Source organism: Galeopterus variegatus, unplaced genomic scaffold (genome assembly GCF_000696425.1).
Source record: "Galeopterus variegatus unplaced genomic scaffold, G_variegatus-3.0.2 Scaffold229, whole genome shotgun sequence".
Classification (NCBI taxonomy): Eukaryota; Metazoa; Chordata; class Mammalia; order Dermoptera; family Cynocephalidae; genus Galeopterus; species Galeopterus variegatus.
This window is the reverse complement of record NW_007726340.1, coordinates 313,404-340,098: the sequence shown is the minus strand read 5'-3', so window position 1 is coordinate 340,098 and position 26,695 is coordinate 313,404. Positions and strand designations below refer to the sequence as shown.

The 26,695-nt window shown below is 48.3% G+C and overlaps 2 protein-coding genes across 6 annotated transcripts in view; one reads left to right on the top strand and one right to left on the bottom strand.

The window, feature by feature from the left end:
- TOM1L2 (target of myb1-like 2 (chicken)) overlaps window positions 1-9,294 on the bottom strand; it is a 114,727-nt gene extending 105,433 nt beyond the window's left edge. For all 5 annotated transcript variants that reach the window (XM_008566232.1, XM_008566233.1, XM_008566234.1 and 2 more), the window contains exon 1: window positions 9,144-9,294. In XM_008566232.1, the coding sequence (XP_008564454.1) occupies window positions 9,144-9,195 (52 nt within the window). In that variant the 5' untranslated portion in view covers window positions 9,196-9,294. The remainder of the gene's footprint in view (window positions 1-9,143) is intronic.
- Window positions 9,295-14,152: 4,858 nt separating this feature from the next.
- The window catches only part of LRRC48 (leucine rich repeat containing 48), a 33,074-nt gene continuing 20,531 nt past the window's right edge, over window positions 14,153-26,695 (top strand). Inside the window, exons 1-3 of the mRNA XM_008566241.1 lie at window positions 14,153-14,312; window positions 17,650-17,766; window positions 21,068-21,234. Of these exons, the coding sequence (XP_008564463.1) occupies window positions 14,153-14,312; window positions 17,650-17,766; window positions 21,068-21,234 (444 nt within the window). The remainder of the gene's footprint in view (window positions 14,313-17,649; window positions 17,767-21,067; window positions 21,235-26,695) is intronic.

Genomic DNA, 26,695 nt, shown 5'->3' with positions numbered 1-26,695 from the left:
CCTGGGATTAATTTCTTTGTTCTGGATTGGTGCCAGAAAAAGCAGATAAAACAGAAGACCAAGGTGATTCTATCAACTAATTTCATTTAAACCATCAAACCTAGAGATAAATGGCAACCCCCATCAAGCCCAGTCTAAATCAGGAGATTAACTTTCAAACAATAAAAAAGTATTTACTTTCATGAGGCTGAGTAAAGAAATGCTCCTCCATTAAATGGCAAATTTACTTCTACCTTGCTTAACCTCCCTGCCCACAAACAAATATCCAAATGACTGGCAGGAAGCTGGGAGCTAAGTAGAAAGACATGGGGGACTCACTGTGGGACCTCTGCAAGTCTCCTACTGTGATTCAATAAGAAATATACATTTGGTCTTTGTCCCTGGTTCCTGGTACACAGCTCCTAAGATTCTTAGAGTTCCCAGAGTGATAAGAGTGTTTTTTTATATACTAATGAAATGGCTGGTGGTTGGGAGCCCTTAGATAGCCTCAGGATGAGGACTGGTTGCCAGAAAGACCAAGGCAAGTTTAGAGGGTTGGAACTTTTAGCCCCCCACCCCATCTCCAGAAAGGGGAGAGGGGCTAGAAGTTGAGTGAATCACCAATGGCCAATGATTTAATCAATCACGCCCATTTAATAAAACCTCCATTAAAATCCCTAAACTACAAGGTTTAGAGAGCTTCCAGGCTGGTGAACACATGAGGTGCTAGGGGGGCAGCAGGACCAGAAAGGTCATGGAAGCTCTGTGACCCTTCCCTCATACCTTGTCCTATGCATCTCTTCCATCGGCTGTTCCTGAGCTGTATCCTTTACAATGTAAATGTAAGTAAAGTGTTTTCCTGAGTTTTGTGAGCAGTTCTAGCATGTTCTCAAACATGAGGAAGACATCATAAGAATCTCCAATTAATAGCCAGTAGGTCAGAAGTACAGGTGGTAACCAGGAACTTGCGGCTGGCATGTGAAGTAGAGGCAGTCTTGTGGGACTGAGCCTGTGGGGTCTGTACCAACTCTGGGTAGTTAGTGTCACAACTGAATTGAACTGTAGGACACCAGGTGGTGTCATGAAAACATTTGGTGTCAGAAGTGTTGTTACGGTAAAAACAGCACAGACTTACCCTCTGCGAGCCTGTTTCCCCACCTGTAAAAATAAGAGGGTTGGACCAAATGCTGCTACGGCCCTTCTAGCTAGAATCCTGTGATTCTCTGAATTGCTGGTTTAAGAATTTCCAGGGTTAACATGAGGGATTCTCACTCTCTGGAAGCCACTAGCAAATTCAGCTTTTGAACCCAAAACAATCTCTCAGACCTCATTTCCTATTTTGACTAATGATGTGCCAGAATTCTGTTTGATTTCTCCTTTGAGAAGCAGCAAAAAAACTCAAGAGTGCCCTATTACAGGGCCCTGTTCTTGTCCCCAGCTCTCAAAGCCCAATTCTCTGAGATGAAAGAATCAGTCTCTCTCCATTACACTCAATTTTAAACCAAAATCAGAAACAGAATTTTTGACGTGACTCCCAGACTACAAGGCTTGTGCTTCATTAATGATTAAAACAGCAGCTGGTAATGTCTTAAAAGCAAGTTGGTCAGTTAGACAACTTAGCATCTGTTTAAATTCTCTCTCTTCCTCCACCCAACACTGTAGTTCTAAAACAAATCCAAAGAAAAAGTAAAATATACAGTCTTCCTTTACTAAGAAGAACCTCAATGAGGTTTTAAAAAAACATAACCTTTGACAAGATTCTCAGCAAACTTGCTGGGATGAAGAAGACACATACACTGAATTATACAAGAAGGACTGAAAGTGGGTGAATAATTTATAATACTAAGGCAGATCTGAATTTAAGACAACTACTACCAGATTTTCAGCCACCAAGTAATTGAAGTTATTAATTCCACAAATAATTACTGAGCTCTCCAGTTTAGTGGTTAAGAGCACCGGCTCTGGAGTCCACAGACCTGAGTTCAAGTCCCTGCTCTGCCATTTATAAAACACACACCTGGAGGAAAGTACTTCACTTCTAAGCCTCAGTTTCCTAGTCTATAAAATATGAATGAGAGTACCTGCCTTACAGAGATGTTGTGGGAAATGAAGGAAATGATGCACGTAAGGTACTTAACCCAGTACCTGGTGAGGAGTCATGCTGACTAGTACTAATAGAATCATCCTTCTTATCCTTAAGGCATTGTATACCAAAGGCACAGGCAACAGAAGAAAAAATACAGACATTGGGCTTAAAATTAAAAACTTTTGTGTATCAAAAGACAATATCAACAGAGTAAAAAGGCAACGCACGGAATGGGAGAAAATATTTGCAAATCACATATCTGATAAGAGATTAATGTCCAGAAAAAATACAGAACTTCTAAAATTGAATAACAACAACAACAACAAACAAAACAATTAAAAACCGGGCAAAGGACTTGAATAGACATTTCATCAAAAAAGATATACAAATGGCCAATAAGCACATGAAAAGATGCTCTACATCATTAGTCATCAGGGAAATGCAAATCAAAGTCACAATGAGACCGCTTCATACCCATTAGGATGGCTACTATAAAGAACCAAACAAAACAAAACAGAAAATGACAAGTGCTGGAGAGGATGTGGAAAAACTGGAACCCTCATGCACTGCTGGTAGAAATGTAAAATGGTGTAGCAGCTATGAAAAACAGTGTGATGGTTCCTCAAAAAATTAAAAATTGAATTACCACATGATCCAGCAATTCCATTTCTGGGTATGCATCTAAAAGAATTGAAAACAGGAACACAAACAGATATTTGTACACCCATATTCAGAGCAGCAGTATTAACAAAGCCAAAAAATAGAAGCAACCCAAGTGTCCATCAGCAGGTGAATGGATAAAATGTGGTATATACATGCAATAAAATATTATACAGCCTGATGGAATTTGGATGTGTTGTCCCCACCAAAACTCATGTGGAAATCTGATCCCCAATGTGGCAGTGCTGGCAGCTGTTTGAGCCATGGGGGAGGATCCCTCATAAATGTTTTAATGCTCGCCCTAGGTGGGTGGATTAATGAGTGAGTTCTCGCTCTATTAGTTCCCGCAAGAGCTGGTTGTTTAAAAAGACCCTGGCACCTCTTCTCTCTCTCTTGCTTCCTCTCACTATGTGATCTGCTTGTACCCTCCAGCTGCCTGCCGCTTTGCGCCATGAGTAGAAGCAGCCTGAGGTCCATGACAGATGCAGCTGTCCCAGAATCATAAGCCAAATAAACCTCTGTTCTTTATAAATTACCCAGTCTCAGGTATACTGTTACAGCAACACAAAACGGACTAATACACAGCCTTAAACAGGAAGGAAATTTTAACATGCTCCAACATGAATGAAACTTGAAGACATTATGCCAAATGAAAAAAGTCAGTCACAAAAGGATAAATACTGTATGATTCCACTTATGTGAGGTTCCTAGAGTAGTCAAATTCATAGAGGCAGAAAGTAGAATGGAGGGTGCCAGGAGCTGGTGGGAGGGGTAAGGGAGAAATGGTTTAGTTTCACAAGACAGAAAGAGTTCTGGAGATGGATGGTGGTTGGTGATGGCTGTACAACAATGTGAATGTGCTTAATGCCACCAAACTGTACACTCAAATATAGTTAAAATGGTAAATTTTGGGCCGAGCCCGTGGCGCACTCGGGAAAGTGCGGCCTCCCGCCACGGGTTCGGATCCTATATAGAGATGACCGGTGCGCTCACAGCGCTCACTAGCTGAGCGCGGTGCGGCCGGTCTCAAAAAGGACAAAAAAAAAAAAGGTAAATTTTGTTATGTATATCTCACCATAATTTTTTTAAAAAGAAAGAGAAAGAAGAAATAGAAACAGATGCCCTCATGGAACATTCCATCTCTGATAGGAGCTCACATGGAGTGTCTGCACCCCTGACCTTGGACGAAGTGGCATTGCTCGCTGCTGACTTCCTTGTAAGACACAGATGGGGCTTTGATGGTAAGAGAAGAATGATCTTTTGGTCACTGCCAAGAGGAAACCTCCCTGCCTCTGTAAAGATACCCATGCCACTCTCCTCCCTAGAAATATTTCATGGCTTCCCAGTGCCACGAAGGAAAGAGTTCAAACTACTTGGCTACATGTGAAGCAAGCCCTCCACAATCAGGCCTTATCCTCCCTCTCCAGTCTTGCCTCCTACCACTTCCCTTTGTCAGGTAAATAGAACCAATCCCATCACATCCACCTACTCCTTAACATCCAGCACTTGCTCAAGTTGTCTCTGCCAAGACAGCCCTCCAAGCCTGCTTTCCATTTCCACATGAACCAAATCCTGCCCATTCATCAAAACCCTGCTCAGCAACCACCACCTCTTTAGAGTCTTCCTGAGTTCCTCCTTCCCTCCTACAATGCTCTTTCTCACCTCTCTCTTGCTGAGGGCAGCACAGCATAACAGGACATCAACTCTGGAGTAACTACTTCAGTTTCTGGCACATAGTAATACAATACTGAGAATTAAAAAAAACAAACCTTTAGCTACTATTATTACTACTAGAGGTGACCCCTCCCCTCCTCCATTCCCTTACTGCATTTATTTGTCCAATTTTGCACAATCACTTTCTATCTTATCTGATTTAGGTACCTGTCTTAGCTCCCTTACTAGACTGAACATCCTGGTAAATGCTTAGCTTGATATATATACATAGTCAATATAGAATAACTGAAAGAATGAGTGATAAATAATCACACTTACAGTCTGTCCACAAGAAAACCCACATATGATATTCAGAGAAAGATAAAGCAGAGAGTAAGGAAGCAGAACTTTTCATCTAGAGCAACAATTCTCAAAGTGGACCAGCACCAGCATTGCTAGGGCACTTATTAGATATGTGGAATGCTAGGCCCCACCCCAGACCTACCGAATCAGAAACTCTGAGAATAAGGCCCAGTATTTCATTTTAAAAAATCCTCCAGGTGATTCCATTGAGACTGAGTCATGAGACCTGACAGCAAGAAGTAACAAACTTGGCAGTGCATAACAAGCACTTAGATCAGGAGTGGACTGTAGGCTTAACTCTGGCATTGACCTTGTACAAGTCTCTTAACTAGTCAGAGCTTCGATTTCCTTTTAAGTGATACAGGGACAATAACACCAAAATAATTAAATGTTGTGAGGATTAAATGAGACTCCATGTACAGAGTTTGCATATAGCAGGTGCTTAATGATTATAAATTCCTCCCAGTTCTCTTCCTGAGTATCGCGCAAGGTTGAGAAGACTAAATAAAATAATTAAAGCAAAACAGCCTTGCAAATTGCCAACTGCCATAGCAACCTGAGGGATGAGTAACTGTTCTTGGTACAAACGGCCAGGCTAAACACCTAGCATTCATAGGGCATTATGAAATAGTTTATGTCCAACACTCTTCAATCTATAAACTTTGCAAAAGAAGATCTGCTTTTTACATGTTTATTAAAGCAAAACTATGAAAATAATAGATCCCCTCCCCAAACATTCTAGTCAGAATTAACTAACTACTCTCTGATCTTTGAATCTAAATGAATCTAAACTTTCTAAACTTTATTCTTGGAAAAGGATTATCTGAAAACTTTTCCCAGCCAACACAAGGAAAACTGCAAACACCTGCAGAGCACCATAGACCCAACTGGGGGAACTCTCGATATATAATATCTAACTCCAACTGGTTGTGGAAGGTTAAGATCAAGACAGTAACATTTTGAAATTTGTTTCAGAAGAGAAAATCAAGAAATAAAAGTAAGTACTTTTTCTTCCTCCACACTTCTTGGCCTCACTCTCTCTCTCTGAACCACACATTCTACTCAAGAACCACCTTCCAGAACGCAGGGCCAGATGGATGCAAGAAATGCACAGATAGCTATGTCAGACCGTGGTCTTGGCCACTAGCTTGAGACAGGTGGATTCAGTGTTTGACTAAATAGCACCAGGTTAGAACGTCCACCTGAAGCCCAGGCATGAGACAGAGTAGTAATTACTCCACCAACCACTCAGACCCAGGACACCTTTTGTGAGTGTGTTACCTCTACAGAAGGCTCCCTAAGAAAAGCTTTTTAATATTTGTATCCTCAGAGCCTGGCACAGGCCTGGCACTCACCAGGCACTCATAAATGCCTACTGAATTAAACAGGCTGAATTATTTAGGTTGGAGCCCCATGCAGCTGTTGAAAGGTATTATTTTTTGAGTGGGGAAATGAGGTCCAGAAAGACTAAAAGTTGTATTGATGTTGCCTCCCCAGAGCAGGGTTTCATCCTGTGACCCAAATCCTACTTGCAACTATTCCCCACAGCCATGTCTGCTCCACTCAGACTGGTGCTCGCAGATGTGCCCATGCCCCACTCCCTGCCTCATTTAGCTGTCCCCAGTCCCAGCAGATCCTCTTCTCTGCCTGCAGAACTTCCACCCATCCTTCATGAACAGCCCTCAGACTCAAAGAAGCTAGTCCCCACCACCACAGCCTCTTCTGAATTCTTTTGAACTCCGAAAGCCCTGACAATCTTCTCTACTTATCATTGTTTCATGCGTCTGTTTCCTCTCCTGAAACTGTACAATCCTTGAGGACAGGGACCGGTATGACATCCCAGCTTCCCTGTTACCAGCTGGGCAGTCACTTCACTCCTCTGAGCCTCAGTTTCCTCATCTCTAAAGCAGGAAGGACAATAAAAACTTATTCACAGAACAGCTGTATGGAGCAAATGATTGCTATAGAATTGTGTTGCACAAGCTATAGCTGCTGGGGTTTTTTTTGTTTTATTTTTGTTTGTTTTTAAAGATGACCGGTAAGGGGATCTTAACCCTTGACTTGGTGTTGTCAGCACCACACTTTCCCAAGTGAGCTAACCGGCCATCCCTATATAGGGATCCAAACCCTTGGCCTTGGTGTTATCAGCACCACACTCTCCAGAGTGAGCCACGGGTGGCTATAATCATTAGCTTTGTTGTTATTTTATTTCTGTGTTCCCCTCCCTCACACCAACTCCCAGGCACATACTTTTAAAAGAATATCAACAATACTAAATGTCATGAAAATCACTCTTATGCTCTGTCACAACAGTACAGACTATACATTAGAACCTCATTCTGTCTGCCAATCATTTATCTGAACTCAACTGAATTGAAATTACCAAGGCCTTGCACATTGGCTACCTGGCAATGGAAAACCTTCACTATTTTTTTAGTCAAGTGTCTTTTATAAGTAATGGTGGACACTGGGGCCTGGAATTGCATTTTATTTCACAGGTCACAGATGAGCCAGTTGTCTTACATTACCCTCTCCGGATAGAAAAATCTGTTACTAATAGTGATAGCTACAATTTACTAAGCCTCTGCTATGTTCCAGGCACTATGTTAAGTGTTTTACAAACATCATCTCATTTAAATTCATTCTGAGTATGAATTTCTCTCTCTCTCTCTCAGCAGATAGACAAAGTAAGGCTCAGAAGGGTTACACAATTTTCTGGAGTCACACAGCCAAGCAATGGGCAGAGCCAAAATTCAACTCAGGTCTTCATGACAGAAGTACCATGCTCTTTCTACTCACTATATATCCCTACATCCCTTATATTTGTATTTAAAAACCCCCTTTAATTTCTACCCCTCATCAGCTACCTTGGCATTTTAAAGGTGTAGAGCTTCCTAGTATAAAGGGGACAGAAAAGAAAAAAATCCTCACAAGTTTACTGGCTTCCTCCATTAACTGGCTGGAATTCAATCTCCAACTGAGAAATGAGCTTTTGGAATATGGCTGCAGTGAAAGAGCATATTGTAAAAGTGGGAAAAGACTATTTCAGGAACTAGTATTCATTATCCCTTACAAAAAATACTACACCAGAAAGGAAAGAAAGGCTCCTAAATGCCACTTAGCCATAGGAAAGGCCTCAATAATTTCACGGACCCCCACTAAAGGCTGAAGAGTAAGCTGGAAATTCATAAGCAAGCAGGAAATAAACAAATCACTAATGCCTAAACCAGTCAGGCCCATAAGAACACCAAAAGTCCTTGCCCATAAAAGAAGTTTTACCAGTCCTTCAACCAACGAGGAGGAACCCCGTTTTAAAAGAAACTAATCAGCATTCTTGACTGATCATTTGGCATCAGCTCCTGCCTTGGGTGAAAAGGCAAGGTGCTTTTTTACTAAAGAAATCCCATATGGTGGCCACTTCAGTGTTACTTCACCTATGCTTTGGGCCTTCCTTATCTGGGATTCTGGTCATCTCTAGTGCACTTTTCCAAGTGCCCAAAGACCCCCTATAGGATTAACAGGTACTGCCAAGTACACTTTCTCTACACTGCCACCAAAAGATTTCAGCTCTGGCAAATTTAATATAGCCAGGGGAGCAGCAGTCAATGTGCAGAGACTTCTATAAGGAATACCAAAACTTTAGAACTTGAAGGGACCTGACGAATCTCACCTCCAAGCACCTCATTTTACAGGGGAACTTCAACCAGAAAGGGCACAAGGTCATAGAGAAAGTCACTGGCAAAGCAACTACTGGAGTCCAGGCTCTTATCATTAAACGACACTTCTTTCCTTCTTTCCTGGGAGGCACTGCAGGCATGCCAATCCCCCTGCCAAGATAATCACCCTTGAAGAACCCCTCCCCCAATCCCAGTCCCTCCTACAGCCTAGCTGAGCTGCAGCTCAAATTGGCGAGACCTGGAGCAGGGGGCATTTTCTGGGAGGGTGCCCAGTGCGAGGGCTGCTGGTACTGAAGAGGAGGGACAAGGGTGGAGAGAGAAGGAGGTGACATCGTACGAAGGGTCTGGGAGAACTGAGTCCTGGGGGAAGTGGCAGCGAGACCGACGGGCTGGATAAAGGTGTACGCGGTGGTGTCTCCCGACAAGGCGAGGGGTAAGCAGACCATCAGCTGGCACCATCTCTAGGAGAGACAGGAAGGGCTGGGCCCTGAGAAGTAGGGACGCCCGCGGAACGCCTCCGAATCCAAGCTGGGCCACAGGGGCGCCTCTCGCAGGATGGCACTGGCGCCCCTGAGGCGGCACAGGCGCGTGGCAGCGGCCCGACGACCAGGACGGCCGGCCTCGAGCGAGGTGGCACCGGCGCCCGGCTGAGGCCCGCGGCCCTCACAAGCCCGGTCAGCCGCCTCCGTCGCCCACCCAGCCGCCCGCCCCACGCGCGGCCTTACCGAGGCACTGCCCCACTGGGGTGCTGAACGGGTTCCCCAGGAGGAACTCCATCTTGGGAGGACAGCACCGCAGCGGCCCGGGCCCCTGCCTGCCGGTGCGGTCTCGGCGGGCCCCAGCAGCGCTCCGGACCTGACTGACACTTGCCCCCGCCCCACCCTCAGGAACGCGGAGCGCCGGGCCGTGACCCCGCCCCCTTGACGCGTCTCTATTGGGTTACGCCCGCACAGCCCTTCTCCGATTGGCCTTCACAACCCCCCGGCGAAGTCCCACCCACCCCGCGGCGTTCGATTGGCAGAGGAGCGAGCTAGATCACCGGAGGCCCCGTCAGGCGTAGCGACACCGCCCCTGGCCCGCCCCGGACGAGAGGCTATGCGTTTTGATTCATCTGTCTATCGGTCAATCTAGAGAGTCCTTACTGTTATTGGACAAAAGATGAGTCAATCACTCAAATAGTGGGGGTGGAGAAGGGAAAGATGCCCGCCCACAGAAAGCGCAGATTTGGAGAAACGTTGTTTTCTCTACCGCTGGTTGGTGTTAGGAGTATTTCCCCACCCGAGATGTGGTCACGTGGTCTGTCACCTTTCACCCAGGATGTTTATCTCCAGACTTCCGCTTAGCAACCGAGTGGCTGTTCTCGGTTCCCCAGCAACTGGGCGACGCGTCTGCTGCGCGGAACCAGCCAGGCAGCAGGTGCTTGAGAAGGTGAGACCCAGGAGCTGAGGCTCGGGAGGACTCGCAGGAGCACAGAGCTCGCGACTTCACTCTGTCCTGCGACCTTTTTCTTGGAGGAGTCCCGCCCGGCTCTTTTCATTTGTAAAGTGAACACACAGGTCCTCTGCCAGCCATTTTACAGTCGCGCTGAGACAGTCAAGTCACTTGAATCCTGGACTTTACAGGCCTCTGGACGAGAAAGAATGCTAAGGGAGCATTTCCTCAGGGAGCAGGACCAGAAGGAATTTTAAAGGGGTTCTATCCCCCAGCCTAGTGACCTGGTCCCTTTCATAGAAAGAGAGGTACCCGGTCTACGGATAACTATTTCCAGAATTTAGCCATCATTTCCGACCTCTTCATTCTCACTAAATTATTTCATCTGGGTGCTGTATAAAGTGCTTTGGCTGGGAAGATGAGGACTCAGGTTCCGTGTCTGTCTCTATCAGTAAGTCATTGTATGATTTTGGACAAGTTCTTTCCCCTCTCCAGGGCTCATTTTTCCTCTCTGGAAAATAAGGGCGTCAGGACTCCTTTCTTCAGTGGCCTCCAGAGCTGACATGTAATTAAATAACGCATGTGCACTGAGTACATAGTAAGCACTCAGTGTTTGGTTTTCTTCCTATTAATCATGGCAAATAAGGATTATATTTTTCAGATCCAGTTGACCCCAGCTTGTGGTTTCCCAGGAAAATTCTGGATCTGTTTCTCCATGAAGAGGCTACTCTGTTGACCGTTGTGTAAAACTCTCTGCTGTTTTCCACACCTCCTACCTCTGGTCTTCACCAACAACACTATCGTCAGGCAAGTCAATGGGGACCCAAGTTGAGGGGTAAATTACTGATAAAATATCCATAGGGAAGAATTGGTTAGGCCTTGGCCCTGATACAGAACAGCTGTGAGAAACATTGTGAGCTGTAACAATGATAGTCCCTAGTACCCTGGGTACAGTTGAGTCATGATTAGGAAAATGGGATCTGCCATATGCTAAGTGTGTAAAGTTGGGCATGTTAGTTAACCTTTCTAACTAGCTTCTGTCTTCTTATCTGGAAATAGGGGATGATTAGTCCTACATATAAATTAAGTTCCTAGAGATAGCTCAAATCCACACCACCACCTCAGTCTTCTCTCGCTTCACTACTCTTGCAGTTCTCAGTTCTGCAGCTAGAGTCAGCTTATTAAAATTGAAATCTGGGCTGGCCCGGTGGCGCACTCGGTAGAGTGCGGCGCTTGGGAGCGTGGCGGCGCTCCCGCCGAGGGTTCGGATCCCATATACAGACCGGTCCGCTCACTGGTTGAGCGTGGTGCAGGCACGACATCGAGGGTTGCGATCCCGTTGCCGGTCATGAAAAAAAGACAAAAAGGAAAAAAAAAATTGAAATCTGATCATGTCACTATCCTTATTAAGCCATAGGAGCTTCCCAGCTATTCTGAGCTAATAATAAAACTCCTGCAGGCCTCTCCAACCTTGCATCACTTCAGCCAAAGTAGAACATGTCAGTTCTCTCCCACCCCAGCACCATTGCCATTCAGTCCCTCTTCCTTCTTCTCTCCTTGTCCTTCGTATCTCAGTCCCGACTCCCCTGGCCAAGCCAGGTGCCCCTAATGTAGGCTTTCATGGTTTCCTACACCTACAAACTTGTCATGGTTTGTAATTAAATATTTGTATGATTATTTGACTCATGTCTGAAACAGAGGTTAGGAGATCTGTTTTATTCTCGGTATGTTGTAGTTACTCAGTACACATGTGCGGACTAAACACATGATCTTACACAAATACAAAAGAGAGGAATTACCTGCCTTTTAGAGATGGGAAAGTGAAGGCTTACACAGGTGAAGTGAGTTACCAAAAGATGTACAGTCAGGATCCAAATCCTGCCCGTGTGCTTAACAAATAGTGTGTGTGACAATGATTCCACATTGCACAGCAAGTGCTGGGCTTGACTGAACACAAGCCTGATCTGTCACAGGTACCAGGCATTGATGAAGTGGGAGGGAACTGAGTCGTTTACCAAAGTAAAGCACCTTTTTTGAAAAAGCCCAAACATTTTGTAGATAACTTCTGCCAAATAGAACACATTAAAATTTCCCCCAAGGCAGGTTGGTGGCAAGTTAGGGGAAAGCTTAGGGAAAACCATTTCAGGAGAGTGGGGAGCTGGGGAGAGATCAAGGACTGGAAACGTCTTTGGGGGTTGAATCAATTACACTAAGAAGGTGGAACCACTGTGGAGAGGTTGGAGAAGAGTAGGAAGAAAAGGGCCAAGGTCTTAGAGGATGGAAGGCCCAGGTGGAGAGGGGGTTGTAGGGGGGTGTTTGGAGGCTGTACCTCCTCTAGAGGCAGAGGGTAGGACCCATGAGAGTTAAAGGCATTGGGGACTGGCTGGTTATCTCAGTTGATTAGAACATGGTGCTTATAACACCAAGGTCTAGGGCTGGCCTGGTGGCACTCCCACTGAGGGTTGCGATCCGTTGCCGGTCACGAAAAAAGACAAAAAAAATAAATAAATAAAATAACACCAAGGTCTAGGGCTGGCCTGGTGGCACTCCCACTGAGGGTTGCGATCCGTTGCCGGTCACGAAAAAAGACAAAAAAAATAAATAAATAAAATAACACCAAGGTCTAGGGCTGGCCTGGTGGCACTCCCACTGAGGGTTGCGATCCGTTGCCGGTCACGAAAAAAGACAAAAAAAATAAATAAATAAAATAACACCAAGGTCTAGGGTTGAAACCCTGTACCAGCCACCAAAAAAAAAGGCATTGGGAATTTGATCAGGGACAGTCCAGGAATGGAGAATGCATATTTCTACAATCTGCACCCAAGTGGATGGTGGGAGAGGAAGGAAGGAGGGCAGTCTTAGAGGGGAGTCTCTAAGATCAGGTGACAGGATTGTCCAGCCCAACTGTGGTGGACACCATCATCAGCCCAACATTAGGATTCTCTCTGGCAGTGCTCAGTGGAATGAAAGGCAGCACACAGGGCGGCCCAGCACCAGGGACCAGCAGGGCAGGGAGGACAGGAGGTTCAGGGAGGCCTGGATGTTGGGGAGACATGTGGGCAAAGATAGCAGGTGAGGCCAGCAGGAAGGTGAGCAGTAGGGGGGTGCAAAGCAGAGATGGGACTGAGTTTCCAGAGGGTTCAGGAGGCAGAATCCCAGTAGACTGACAGGAGAGTATAGCTGCCTTCAGGGTCCATCCTTCTGGATGTTCTCACCAAGAAGGTTGGTCTTGATGAGAACAAGATTGGGCGCCCAGGCTTCCCAGGGCTGTGGCTCTGTCCAGCCAGGAATAGCAGTCCTGGGTCAGTCTTGCAGTGTGACTGGCCAAATCCACAGATCTCCCCCTTTGCCTGTGGCATCTCAGCCAAATCCCTTTGGACCATTAACAACATAAACCTACCAGAGTTAGCTAAAGTAAAAGAGGATTTAATGTGAGAAATCAAGACACTCTTATGGAAAGAGACACAGAAACTCCCACAGGACCTGGATTTAGGGGCATTTAGGGATTAGAAAGCCAGCAAGGAGAGGCAGTTTCTGTCTGTGTCAGTCTGTCCTTTGTCTTTTTTCCCTGGATCACCCAGTTTCCCATCTCTATTTCTCTCTGTCCACCTGCCTCACGCGCCTCTTGGCTCTCTGCTTAGCCATGTGCCTGGCCAGCCCACGGCTTCCTAGTTCCTCCCCAGCCCAGGCGGCCAGCTCTGATAGGCATTCATCCTGCAGCCCCAAGCTCCCATTTCTCAGGGGGAGAACATGAGTGACTAGCTTGGGCCAGTGCCTCCTACCCACTGGGCCAAGTTGCGATGTGGTGGGGGGAGTACACACACTGACTGCCTGGAGGGGAGGGGAGGGGAGCTGCAGGCTGGCATGCCTGGCCGGGGCTGCCAGGGGAGTCAGTGGCTGACACCAGGACATCTGAATGAGTATGGGCACAGAAAGTCAGAGGCCTGACACAGGGCCCCGGCCTTCAGAGGAGCTGAGATCCACCAGCTAAGGAGACCAGTGTGCACGCTAGTCTAGGGGGTCCACGTAGGGTTTGAGCTGTGGTCATGGGGTCAAGGGATGAACCCCATGGATGGGCCCAGATGGTGGCAGGAAGCCCTGGAGCAGCCTTGGTGCAAATGCACTAACCTCAAGGCGCAGTGGGCCAAGGGGTGGGAGTGGCACAGCCCTCAGAGTGTTGGTGGCTGCCATGACATTCCACGCCACCTTGAGAGGAGAACTCAGCCAGACCCTGTCCTCAAACAAACAATAGAAACAGGCTGTGAAAGAGGAACACGGTGTTTTGTAGGGAAGCCTGGGGAAGATGAACCACCTGCATGACTCGATGGAGCCGAGAGTGATGGACGATGACATGCTCAAGCTGGCTGTAGGGGAGCAGGGCCCCCGGGAGGAGGCTGGGCAGCTGGCCAAGCAGGAGGGCATCCTCTTCAAAGACGTCCTGTCCCTGCGGCTGGACTTCCAGAGTGCGTATCCCAGTTGCAGTGGGGGAGGCCTGGGTGGGGCGGGGACACAAGGCAGGCTGCCCTGGCTCTCTCTACTCCACCTTCTAGACCCAGAATTCCACACAAAGTCTGCAGTCGAGGGACCTACATCAGCATTGGAGTGCACCAAGGCAGAGGAGCAGTATAGATGTTTTTAAAACTTTATAGTTAATGTCATCATCATTCGAAGTTTCCACAACACTCATAATTCTGAATAAGGACAGAAGAAAATATAAAATTGTTCCACTCCAAATATAAGTGAACCCCAGATACCATGCTGTTTCCATCACACGACTCCACATTGGTATACTTGGAGTGGGGGTCCCTGGCAGGGAGAACATAGGAGGTCCCATGTAGTCAGGAGCTGGGGGTGGGAAGCTTGGGGAAAAGGGGGAGGAGGTGGCACAGGGTTGGGGGAGCAGTTTCAGGGGAGAGGTGACCAAAGAGGGGCTGGAAACCGGAGAGGCACAAGGCCATGAGGCAGGGAGGCACCTCAGGAGTGGCAGGACATCCCAGTGGGAAGGTATGGCTTGAGACAGGCAGATCCTTACTGCCTCAGTGTCCCCATCTGTGAAACAGGATGACTGCAGTTCCTGTCCCAAGCACTGGTTGGGAGGACAAGGTGAGGCAACCTATGCACAATGCCAGGTTCACACAGGAAGGCCAAGGAGGCATGCACAGTGAGTTGGGGAGGAGGGGGTGCAAGAGGAAGTGAGAAAGGCTGGCAGGCATCCTGAGACCCCTCGTGTATTGTGCAGGCAAGGCCACAGCAGAGTGACCTGGTCTGATTGACGTTCCTGCTCCATCTTGGGGGCCCTAGACTGGCCAGTCAATAACAAGGAGTTATTAAGACCCTGCCTCAGCCCAGCCCTGTGTCAGACCCTGGGGACACTGCCATGGGCAAGACAGGTATGACCCTGGCTGCAGCCTCTCGAAGCCCACAGGCTTCCCAAAGTGTGGCTTCCAGGGCTGACCACGCAGAGCAGGGAGGGCCCTAAGCCTCAGTACCCTCAGCCCAGAGAGGATAGAGGGGTGCAAAATGGCCGTCCCAGCAGGGGCTTTAGCAGCTGACCACTTTCCTTACCCCCACAAGGTTCATGTTTGTTCTAGGCACTAGGGATTCAGCAAAAAAGACAAGAAGCCCTGTTCTCATGGGGCTGAAATTTGAGTCAGGGAAACAAATAAATAAAGAAGGAAAATAAAACTGTATGCTAAAGATAATATGTGCTATGGAGAAAAATAAAGCAAGGAGAGAAGAAAAGGAGTTGGGGTGGGGTGCAGCATTTTTGAGGTGGCCAGAGGTGACAAGGTGACAATTGAGCAAATGCTTACAGAAGGTGAGGGAGGGAACTGCATGGAAATCCATGAAGAAAAGCACGCGAGGCAGAGGGGACAGGCAATGCAAGGCCCTGAGGCAGGCTGGACCTAGCCTCATCAGGCCTGCTGCAGACGCCAGTGTGGAGACAGTCAGAGAGGCCATGGGTCAGCTGGTGTTGGCCTTGGGGCCAATGGAAGGTGTTTGGGTTTTATAGAGAGTGAGCTGGGAGCCTTGGGAGAATCCTGAGCAGAAGTGGTACCAGATGGGGCTTAGGTTTTCACAGGACACCACTGGCTGTGGGAGGATAGACTGGCGGTACAGGGGTCAAAGCAGAGATCTACTGAGACAGCCACTGCTGTGGCCCAGGGAGCAATGACAATGGACTGGGTGAAGGTTGTGGCCACAGAGGCAGATTCAGTGTCTGGACTGAACATTTTTTTTTGCAGTGCTGTCATGCTGGTAATTCATTTGGAGTTCACTGCCAAATACATCCTGGTTTGTTGTGTTGTTTTGGCTTTTCCACATGAACTGCTGATGCCTAGGAAAAAGCCAGCCCTGCAGGTGTGTGTGGCAGAGCACCCAGGTGTACAGGAGCCACCCAGGGGGTGGCTGGCAACAGCCAAGGGCGAAGTGGGGCTGAAGGGCTGCCCATCTAAGATGAGGGCCAGAGAATGCACCTGGAAAATCCAGACCAGGGATGGGAGGTGGCCAAAACCTGGGGCAGAACTGGGCGCTGCCAGACCAGGGATAAGAGGTGGGCCTGACAGCAAATATCACTCTGGGAAATCTGGCCATGAACAGGGAGCTGGAGAACAGGCACTCAGGAGAGGCAGAGTGAGTAGCCCAGCTCTAGGGGATGGGCAATGGGCCCCAGGGTTTGGTCAGAGAACCCTGTCCACCCCCGACCAAGACCCTGTCTTCCCTCAGGCACCCCCCGGATTTCCACAGCCTAACAGGTAGGCCCTGCCTGAATATTGAAATTGCCACCCCAATGAGTGGTTTATTAACCACATTCTTTTAAAAAATCCCTTTTACTTCTATTATTTCAGTTCTTTTAATGAGCAGTTTTGAATTTTATAAGTTTTGGAAATCATTACAAAAGCAAACACAGAAAAAAGGGGCATGTAAACAACAGCTATATGTGGCTTCTAGGAAAGCTGGGGTGCAAGTTTAGTCTCTAGAATTTTACATATACATATAAATTTATTTACACTTCTGTGTCATTCAGGACTCTTCTGGCTGCCAGTGACAGAAACCAAACTCTGCCAAGCTTTTGGAGCAGAGGGAAGGAGCTGGCTGTGTAGCTGGGGTGGGTGGGCTTCAAGGGGCATCGGGTCCAGGTGCTCCGGTGATATCAGGAACCTGCCTCTCTATTGTACAGACAATTTATCCCATCCACTGTATATGGATATTTGGGGTTCTCCCCAGGTTTTCTGCCCCTCACATGCCTGTAGGTATTTCTCCAGACACATACACAAGTGTGTCTTTGGAGACAGATTCCAAGTAGAGAAATTACAAGTTAAACGGCACAGACATTAAATATTTCAGTAAATGTTGCTAAACTACCCTCCAAAATGCTGAACTAGTTGTTTGGCCCTCCCACCAACTGAGACACTTGCTTTGATTCTTTTGTCACACTGTGGAAGGAAAGCCTCTGTGTGCCCTATGCCATAAGGTGTACCAGGTTCCTAAGGAGCCCTCAGCCTGGCCCCAGAAGCAGTATGAGTGAGTCTCCTGCCCTGGGCAGGTCCAGCTCACCCCCACACCGGCCCTCTTGAATTTCCCCCCTCCCCCCAGTAGACCTATTAGGCCCTCCTGCAGCCCTGGGTGACAGCACTGATCCCCGCCCACCCAGCTCACTATAGGGACGCGGCAGCTCCTCAGTGCCCCACCGGGCAGAGTAGTCATGGGGCCTTTTATACAGTTACATCTCAGTCCCAAATACACGGGTACAAAACTCTAATCCTAACCCAAGGCTGGAATCTCCTCCAATTATTTCAGACATCCTCCGCATAGACAACCTCTGGCAGTTTGAGAACTTGAGGAAGCTGCAGCTGGACAATAACATCATTGAGAGGATCGAGGGCCTGGAGAACCTCATACACCTGGTTTGGTTGGGTAAGGGCTTTTTCCTGTATGTGTCAATCCTAATCGAAGGTGATGTCCTGCCACAGTTAGTGCCTCCCCAGGAGACAATAATTACATGTGACACTCAGCTACCAGCCCGTCATTAGTCCAGCGATAGAAGTTCTGTCTGCTGGGAGCAAGAAAGCTGCTATTTTTTAAAAGCCTGAGGCTTATGCGGGGCAAAGCACAGCAAAGATGTGCTTGGACACACCAGGACAGAATATTCTGCTCCCACCTGCCCAACTTCTCTGTCTGAGTGGGCACAAAGGAGCACCTATTGACTCCTTTTTTTTTTTTTTTTTTTTTTGGAAGGCTGGCCAGTACGGGTTGACTCCCATTTAATCCAGACTCAGGATGACAGATAACCATTGACTGGTGGGGCTCAGATTAAACCAAAAGTAGGGCTGGCTGGTTAGCTCAGTTGGTTAGACTGCAGCTTTATAACCTCAAGGTCATGGGTTCTGATCCCCATACTAGCGAGCTGCCAAACAAATAAAATAAACCAGAAATAATCCTTGCAGAAGTTAGTGTGCATTGAGCACTCAACTACATGCTAGGTGTGGGCTGAGATCTTTTAGTCCACACAGCATGCCCATGGCCATTGCAGACATGAACAAACCAAGGCCACAATAAGTAAATGGGGACATCAGGCTCCCAGCCCGGCTCTGTAAGGCCACAGGGGGTTTTGATGAACTGTGTCCATCTGCTGACCTCTTAGGAGCACACTCACATCTGGTGAGTGGCAGGTGGGCACCCAACAGGGAAAAGGGGACAGGCCTGAAAGGTCTTTACACATGTTGTCCTATATAGCCCCCACAACAGTGCTAAGAGATGGCGTCTGTCATCCCAGTCTATAGAAGATGAACCAAGGCTCAGAGAGGCAAGGCACCTACCCAAAGCCACATGACCAAGAAGCAACAGAGCTGAGACTCCCACCCCTCCTGTCTCACCCCAAAGCTCACATTCCCTGTATCCTGTGAGGCTGCTTCCCAGTAACAAGGGCAACCTGGGGCATCAGTGTACGTCTCAGTTTGCAAAACTCTCAACTGTGTTTGTGTTGATGATTGCAAGCCCACAGCAACCCCATAGACAGGGTTATGCTGCCATTTCACAGATGTAGCAAGTGAGACTCAGAGAGGCTGACCAGCTTGATGGAGTTACACACTGCAGATGGCAAAAACAGACCCACAGCCAGGTCTCCTGACTCCCAGGCCCAGGTCACTCACCCTAGCAACCACTAATACTAATTCCCGGGCTCAGTGGCCCATCTGCATTGCCAGGAGTCATCTGTCTCTGTAAGAGATGAAGACAGTGGTCTGACAGTCCTGAAGGTGCCTGGGCCAGCCCATCCCCTGAGCCAAGCCCCCACTTTGGGAAGGTCTGCCATGCACAGGCTGTCTGAATGCCGTGTTTTTAGGCCCTGCTCTCTCTCAGACATAAAGAAAGTGCGCGGCTCCCCATGAGAGCCCCCTGTTTGCCTGCTCACCCAGAGAAACTTGAATAATGGTCTTGGTTCCTTCCCGAACAAAAGCTTGTCTCCCCACCAGCGGAGCCCCTGCGCACACAAACAGGAAGGTGGCTTGTTCCCAGACCCCTTGCAGTGGCCATCCCCTCTTCTAAGGGTAGTGTGGACTGATGCCCGGCGCTCCCTGGGATGGGGCTGCAAAAGCAGAGAGGGGAAGTTCTGGTATCATACTACCCCCTCAGAAAACAGTCAGAAGCCCACCTTTGTCCAGCCACAGCACTAGTTGCCCAGGGACCCAACCACAGCAGGAAGAGCTGGGTCCTTGCAGTACCAGGGCAGATGGTGGAGGCAGGGCACTTGGACGGTTCAGCACAGCCCCCACACCTACATGCACAGGCCCTGCTGCTGACCCATGGCAGTCAGCTGCCACAGGGCCAAGGGGTGCTGGGGCTCTTAAAGCTGCTTGTGCCTCTCTTCCCAACTGTGCTTCCAGGGATGCCATGCTGGTAGCTTGAAATTGGCCATGGTGGGAGTGTCTACATCACAGAAATCAGCAAGTGCTACAGATGCAGACTTCCCCTGCCCCTGTTGTTAAACATTTACTAGCACACCACTAGTTCCAGGGAGTGGGCCAGGCTGCTAAGAACAGAACCCGCTGGCATGGTGGGAAGGGAAGTGCACAAGCTTGGCACTGGGTGGACCCCAGCTCAAATCCAGCACTGCCAGCCACCGACTGTACATAAGTGCTGTCAGCTCTCTGAACCTCAGTTGCTTTATGTGCTGCACCACCTTGAGCATATTACCATGAGGCCCCTGAGAATCTCGGTTTCCTCATCTATAAAATGGGATGTTGATGCCCATGCTATGCGGATCAAGTAAGGTAATGCAATTAAAGGGTCTGGCGTAGAGAAAGGGACCGTAAGTTATCATTAGTCTCAACTGTCAGCAATTAAGATTGGTTAACTAATCTCCCAAATCACCTTTTAAATGTGATTGTTTGTGATTATCATAGTCATATTTCCAAGCTCAGGAAAAATTCCCAGTTTTGGCCTTTGGACCACTGGGTGGTATTCCAGGACAGAATTACAGCCCAAACCACTAACCAACCCTAAAAACCTGTGGTGGGGAAAAAGTGCTTCTATTCCCAAAGATGTAGAACTTGGGCTGTGGAGAATTCTGAGGTCTCAGTGGGGGGTGGGGTTGGGGTTGGGGAGGGAGCCTGAGTCATCTGTGATGTAGCTGGAAGGACCTGACCTGCCACACATTCAGGGAGAAGCCCCGATGCACTCAGGCCCCACCGCAGTAAGCTATGTGGCTTTGGACAAATCACTGAGCCTTTCTGAGCCTCCACTTCCCAATTGCTCAAACAGGGAGAGAATTCCAAACTATCACTAAGGGCTGTAGTGGGAGGACGTACACACAAGCACCTAATAAATGCCAAGCAGCCAGGAAGTGGTCTTGTTAAAATGCCCCCATGTGTGAGGGAAGGAGACACTCCTCAGCTGCCTGCTCCTGATCCCCAAGGTGCACTGCTTCAGACCTGTTCATGAGCATCTCCATCTCAGAACGATGACAGAGCATCGACATGAGTATTTGCCCACAGCCCCCAGTCAGCAGGATGATTGGCAGAACTGGAGAGTGTGGTGAACGCTTGAGACTGCAAGAAAGAATCCACACCAGGCTTCTAGAAAACAGGAAGCTGTTAGACAGGGAGTCAGTTCCTGGCCCCACACCTTGATGCTGGCTCACAGAGCCTGACGGTTTTAGTTGAGGACAGCCCGTCCCCTAACCCAGGCAGCAGACCCTCACAGACCTCTCTCTTCCCAGATCTGTCCTTCAACAACATTGAGGCCATCGAGGGGCTGGACACGCTGGTGAACCTGGAGGACCTGAGCTTGTTCAACAACCGGATCTCCAAGATTGACTCTCTGGATGCCCTTGTCAAGCTGCAAGTGTTGTCACTGGGCAACAACCAGATCAGCAACATGATGAATGTGAGTGGCCAGGGTGGGGCGGGGCAGTCGGCTGTCACACATATCTGCAGGGACTCAGACAGAGGGTGGAGCCAAGCACAAGGGGTTGAGGTGGGGGTCTGCAGAGAGGGGAAGTGCAGGCTGAGTGTTCCAGATTTTCTCCTTTTCCTGGAAAAGCCAGAAATCCAGATTATTCCTCAAGGGATTTCATAATGTTTAAATACCACATTTAACCCAACAAAATCCATCTGTGGATACCAGTTTACAATCTCCGCCTTAGTGGAGTCACTTTCTTTCCTGAGTCTCATGCTCATTTAACAAACATTTGTTGAGGCAAAGACCTTTGGATGTGGGGCATTTGTCCTGTGCTCACTGGGTTCAGAGACAGACGAGATGTGGTCCCTACAAGGGTGACCAACATATACCAACATAAGACCCAAGGTGAAAAGAAGCCGGTGTCCCAAGGAGCAATAAAACAAAGTCCGTGGGTGGTAGGAGGGCACCCCATGACACTGGGGTGTATGTGTGTGACAAGGGACACTGGTCACCTGGGGGCAGGGGGATGCCCCATTGCACACCCCACAGTGGGCTCCCACCAGTGGGCTGGATCCTGTGTCAGAGGTGACCCGGCAGTGACCTTAACAGACAGCTCCTAGTCTGCTTCTCCAGCCTGCCCACCAATCCGATAGGCTGCTCCCTTTCTGCTTATGGGTCAGTCAGATGGCTGGGATCACAACCCAGCTGCATGCCAGGATGTTTTAGATGAATGGTCTGGGGTGAGTCAGGAGCTGAGTTGTCACCTCTACTTAAGTCTTTCTAGCAGGGCCAAACCCCAGAGGCAGTGTAACCTTGGAAATTTGCCCCACACACCAGACAGGAGGATCTAAACCTGACAGAGGTGTGAGCTTCTGACGCCTTGGTTTCATCGTCTGTTAGGTGGAGATGATGGCCATAACTCACTTGCCCAGGCTCTCACAGGAATTTAGTGAGGTAATGAACATAAAGCACTTGGTTTAATGTCAGGCTGGAGTACATTCTAACAAGTGGAGGACTGTCGTAGGTGAAATCCTTCCTGCACGTGTCGGGGATGAGAGGTGACTTGATTTAGACTCACTAAGAGATAATTAGAATTTTGCCATCCAGCAGAAGGAAAAGCCTTCCTAGGAAGAGGGAATGGTGTGAGCAGAGGCCTGGAGGTGCACTTGGGAATGCCTGCCTTCACCGCACTGTTGCAGAACCAGGGTCCCAGGAAGAGGTCAAGAATGTGAGGTGCAGGGTGTGAGCTGGGGCCTCGCCACAGACAGTCAGGAACAGCCAGAGAAGCAGTGAGAGCCATGGAGGGCTTCTGGCTGTGGCGTGTTCGGGGCAGGTCGGCATTTAGGAAGGAAACCCACCACCATGAGGATGCATTTGACGGGGATCCTGCGAATGGGTTAACCCAGGATGGTGCAGCTAGAAAGGATGCTTTGCCTGCAGGTAGCAGAAAAGCTCATCCGAAGTGACTGGAGGCAAGGTTGAGGCAGGGACTTGGGTACAGGTGGTTTGTTTGGGAGGTGACTTCAGGAAGCTGCAGCGAGTGAGGAAAAGGACCAAAAAGCAGGTGTGTCACTGAGGTTACTACTGCAGGGGATGAGGGCTCCATTCCCTGTGCCTCAGAAATATCTAGAATGCCTCCCAGAAGTGACCACCTAAGGACCGGAGCCTGGGGCACTGATCCCCCCAACAGCTGAGGGACATCCCAAGGGGATTAACTCCCTTCTGCCTGGCTTCTGGGCTGCATAGGCTTCTGTGGCTTCAGAGACCTCTCTGAGGCAGGTGCAAGGGGGGTGAGAGGGGACGTTGTCAGTGAGCATCCTCGCAGCTGCGGCTGAAGTCAGAGGTAAGCCGAGCACCTGCCACAAACAACAAGGGCATTTGGTGCCAAGACTGTTGATGCTGCAAGGAGGGTCTTATCAACAGGGCTTCAGAGACACAGGTTCCTTCCACCTCTGGGCTCTGCTGCCTTCAGCATCTCCCCAAGGCTGATTCTCTTCCTGGTTGCAGTCAAGGCCAAGGCTTTCTTTTGTACATCTAGCAGGACACAGAGAGTGAGAAGTCCACCCCCCAACAGTGGCTCTTTTCTGATCAGTCCATCTTAGGGCCTACACCTACTCTCAGACCAATATCATGGCTGGGGGGCAGCCAGGCTGGGCAGCTTAGGTGAATGGCCTGGGGTGGGTCAGGTGCTGAGTTGCTACCTGCGTTTAAGTCTATGCAGCAGGGCCAAACCCTGGAGGCAGTGTAGTCTTAGAAATTTTCCCTGGATGCCAGACAGGAGGATCTAAACACAACCAGCATTCTTTCCAGGGTTCAAGTCCTGATTGTCCAGCCCGCCCTCTGCTCTGTGGGGAAACCACATGCTGGCCTGTGAGACACTAAGTGAGGTATAGTGTGTGCAGGTAAACAGAGTTAAAAGCTGAGATTTACTCAACCTGTGTTCAAATCTCAGGGCTGCCACCCACCAGCTGTCTGACCTTGGGTGCCCATTTGCCCATTCTGTAAAATGGGATTAATAGTAGTTTTTACCCCATATGGTTGTTGTGAGTATTAAATCAATTAGAGAGCACTATGTGTCTAATACAGGACTTGGCACATAGTAGGTACATGGAAAGTAATCTTTATTCAGTAATTTTCAGATGAAGGGTTAACCCCAAACGCTCCAAACCTTGCTGCTTAAAAATATTTCTGAGCATTTAGCAGACATTTCTTTTTTTTTTTTTTTTTTTTTTTTTTTTTTTTAAAAGATGACCGGTAAGGGGATCTTAACCCTCGACTTGGTGTTGTCAGCACCACGCTCAGCCAGTGAGCGAACCGGCCATCCCTATATGGGATCCGAACCCGTGGCCTTGGTGTTATCAGCACCGCACTCTACCGAGTGAGCCACAGGCCGGCCCCTTAGCAGACATTTCTTTTTTTTTTTTTTTAAAAGATGACCGGTAAGGGGATCTTAACCCTCGACTTGGTGTTGTCAGCACCACGCTCAGCCAGTGAGCGAACCGGCCATCCCTATATGGGATCCGAACCCGTGGCCTTGGTGTTATCAGCACCGCACTCTACCGAGTGAGCCACAGGCCGGCCCCTTAGCAGACATTTCTTTTTTTTTTTTTTTAAAAGATGACCGGTAAGGGGATCTTAACCCTCGACTTGGTGTTGTCAGCACCACGCTCAGCCAGTGAGCGAACCGGCCATCCCTATATGGGATCCGAACCCGTGGCCTTGGTGTTATCAGCACCGCACTCTACCGAGTGAGCCACAGGCCGGCCCCTTAGCAGACATTTCTGCCTTGGTAGGTCCTATACCCCAGGGCCAACATGTGTATGAATCTCTTCTGACTTGTCATCCCTTGGACATTTGGAGACTTTGGTGGAGCTGAGTCCCTGTCCTTCGGAAGGCCCAGGCCTGGGCTTGAGAGGGGGTGGATGTGGGCATTCCCCGGCCTTGCTGCAGATGCCCCACTCCCCTCCTTGGCCTCGGGTTATTCTCCCATCCTGCCCCTGCAGGGACTGGGCAGGAAGAAATCCCATCACCCTTTCCCAGTGGGGTGCTGGGTGCCAGGTGGCCCCTCATGAATATGCAAGAAGCTGGTAAAGCCAGTCCCCAGAAAGGAGGAGGGAAGAAAGCCCATGCAGAGACGCTGCCAGGGAATGCTGAGGTATCTGGGCCAGTTGTTCCTAAGTCCTGGGCACATCCCAGAAACCCTGAGGACCCTGGATCTTCTTCACCTCATCAGGTCTTATCTGCACTGTTTACCTGTCATCTAATATATGCTTTCTTGTCATTTACTTATTTACGAGGCTAATTTTAGTACCCGCTCAATGCGTTAAACACACACAAACATTCAAGTAGAGCTGAGGGCCTGCAGGGAAGGGCCTCTCACTCCTGGTTTCCACCCCGGCATCCACTTCCAGAGGCCATGTCTGCTTCTAAGTTGCATGTGTGTCTTTCCAGGAGTCTTGTGTGTAAACGTTGTGTGTGATTGTCATGTCTGTGCAGCTACCCTCTAAGCACCTGCCTTTGGTGTCCCCTCTCCTCCCAAATCATCAGTTCCTCCTCTCTGCTGGATTATTTAATCACTCAGAGGCAGTGTGATTTATTTTTCCGGTCCCAGGTAGGTGGACATCGAGGTTGTTTCCAACAGGATGCCAATACACACAGGCTGTAGTGGGCATCCTTGAACAGGGGTTATTTTGCACCTGTGCACCTGGATCAGTCCATCTGTAAGATAAACTCCTAGGGGGGAATTGTAGATCAGAGGGCACGTGCATTTTTTATATTGGTGGATCTTTGCCAAATTGACCTCTATAGAAGTGGAACTGTTTACAAACCCACCAGCAACGATGTGGTGGCCTGTTCCCTCACCTTCTGCAGCATGTTTGTCATCAAACTTTGCTCTCTTGGCCAATCTAAAAAATGAAAAATGAAATCTCATTGGGAGATCTTTTAAAAATTAAATCAGATCCTATCTGCCCCTCATACACCCTTAAAACTCCAATGGCTTCATTTGTACTTAGAATAAAATCCAAACTCTTGACTACAGACTGAGTGGTCTTACATGTACTAGCCCTGACCTTGTCTCCAATCTTGTCTCAAGTTCTTCGCCCCCAGCTCCCTCACCACCATGCTGCAGCCACCCTGGCCTTTGCTCAGTTCCTGGTAGTGACAAGTTCTTTGTTGCCTCAGGCCTTTGCTTGTGCTGTTTTGGCTTCTGGGAATGGGCTGTCCTCTGCTCTTCCATGGCTGGTTCCCTCAGGTCTCAAATTAAATGTCACCTTCCAGAGAGACCTCTGAGCCCCCTAACTGAAAAAGGCCTCCCTGTTATTTTCTCGCATGGTACCATCTTTATAGATATGTTCTTTATAGCACTTACCCCAAACCATAATAATTCTATTTATTTTTTAAAAACATTTTCAGGTCTGGCCAGATAGCTCAGTTGGTTAGAGTGCTGCCTTATAACACCAAGGTCAACAGTTTGGATCCCAGTACCTGCCAGCCAACCAAACAAGCAAACGAACAAAAAAACCCATTTTCCCCCTGCCCCTAGAATGTAAGCTCTTGCTATAAGGGCGGGGATTGTGTGGGCCTTATTCCCCACTATATCTCCAAGGCATGGTGTGTGCCTGAATCCTGCTAGATGCTTAATTATGTTTGTTGAACAAATGAATGACTAAAAGAAATTCATTTAGAAAAGCATGCTGGGTTTCTTTTCTACATTTTACATAGCACAGTGTCTAGGTGTTCAGAAGATGCTATCAAATGAAGTATTAGCTCTCTGGTTGACTTTTTCTCTATTTTACTAAAAATAGAATATTGGAAGAATAAATAGCAGTTAGTAGAATGTTCCACTAGCTGTTACTCGGTGAATCCAAGGTCAACCATAAATTGGGTTCCTTTTTTTTTTTTTTTTTTTTTTTTTTTTTTTTTTTTTTTTTTTTTTTCCGGCAAG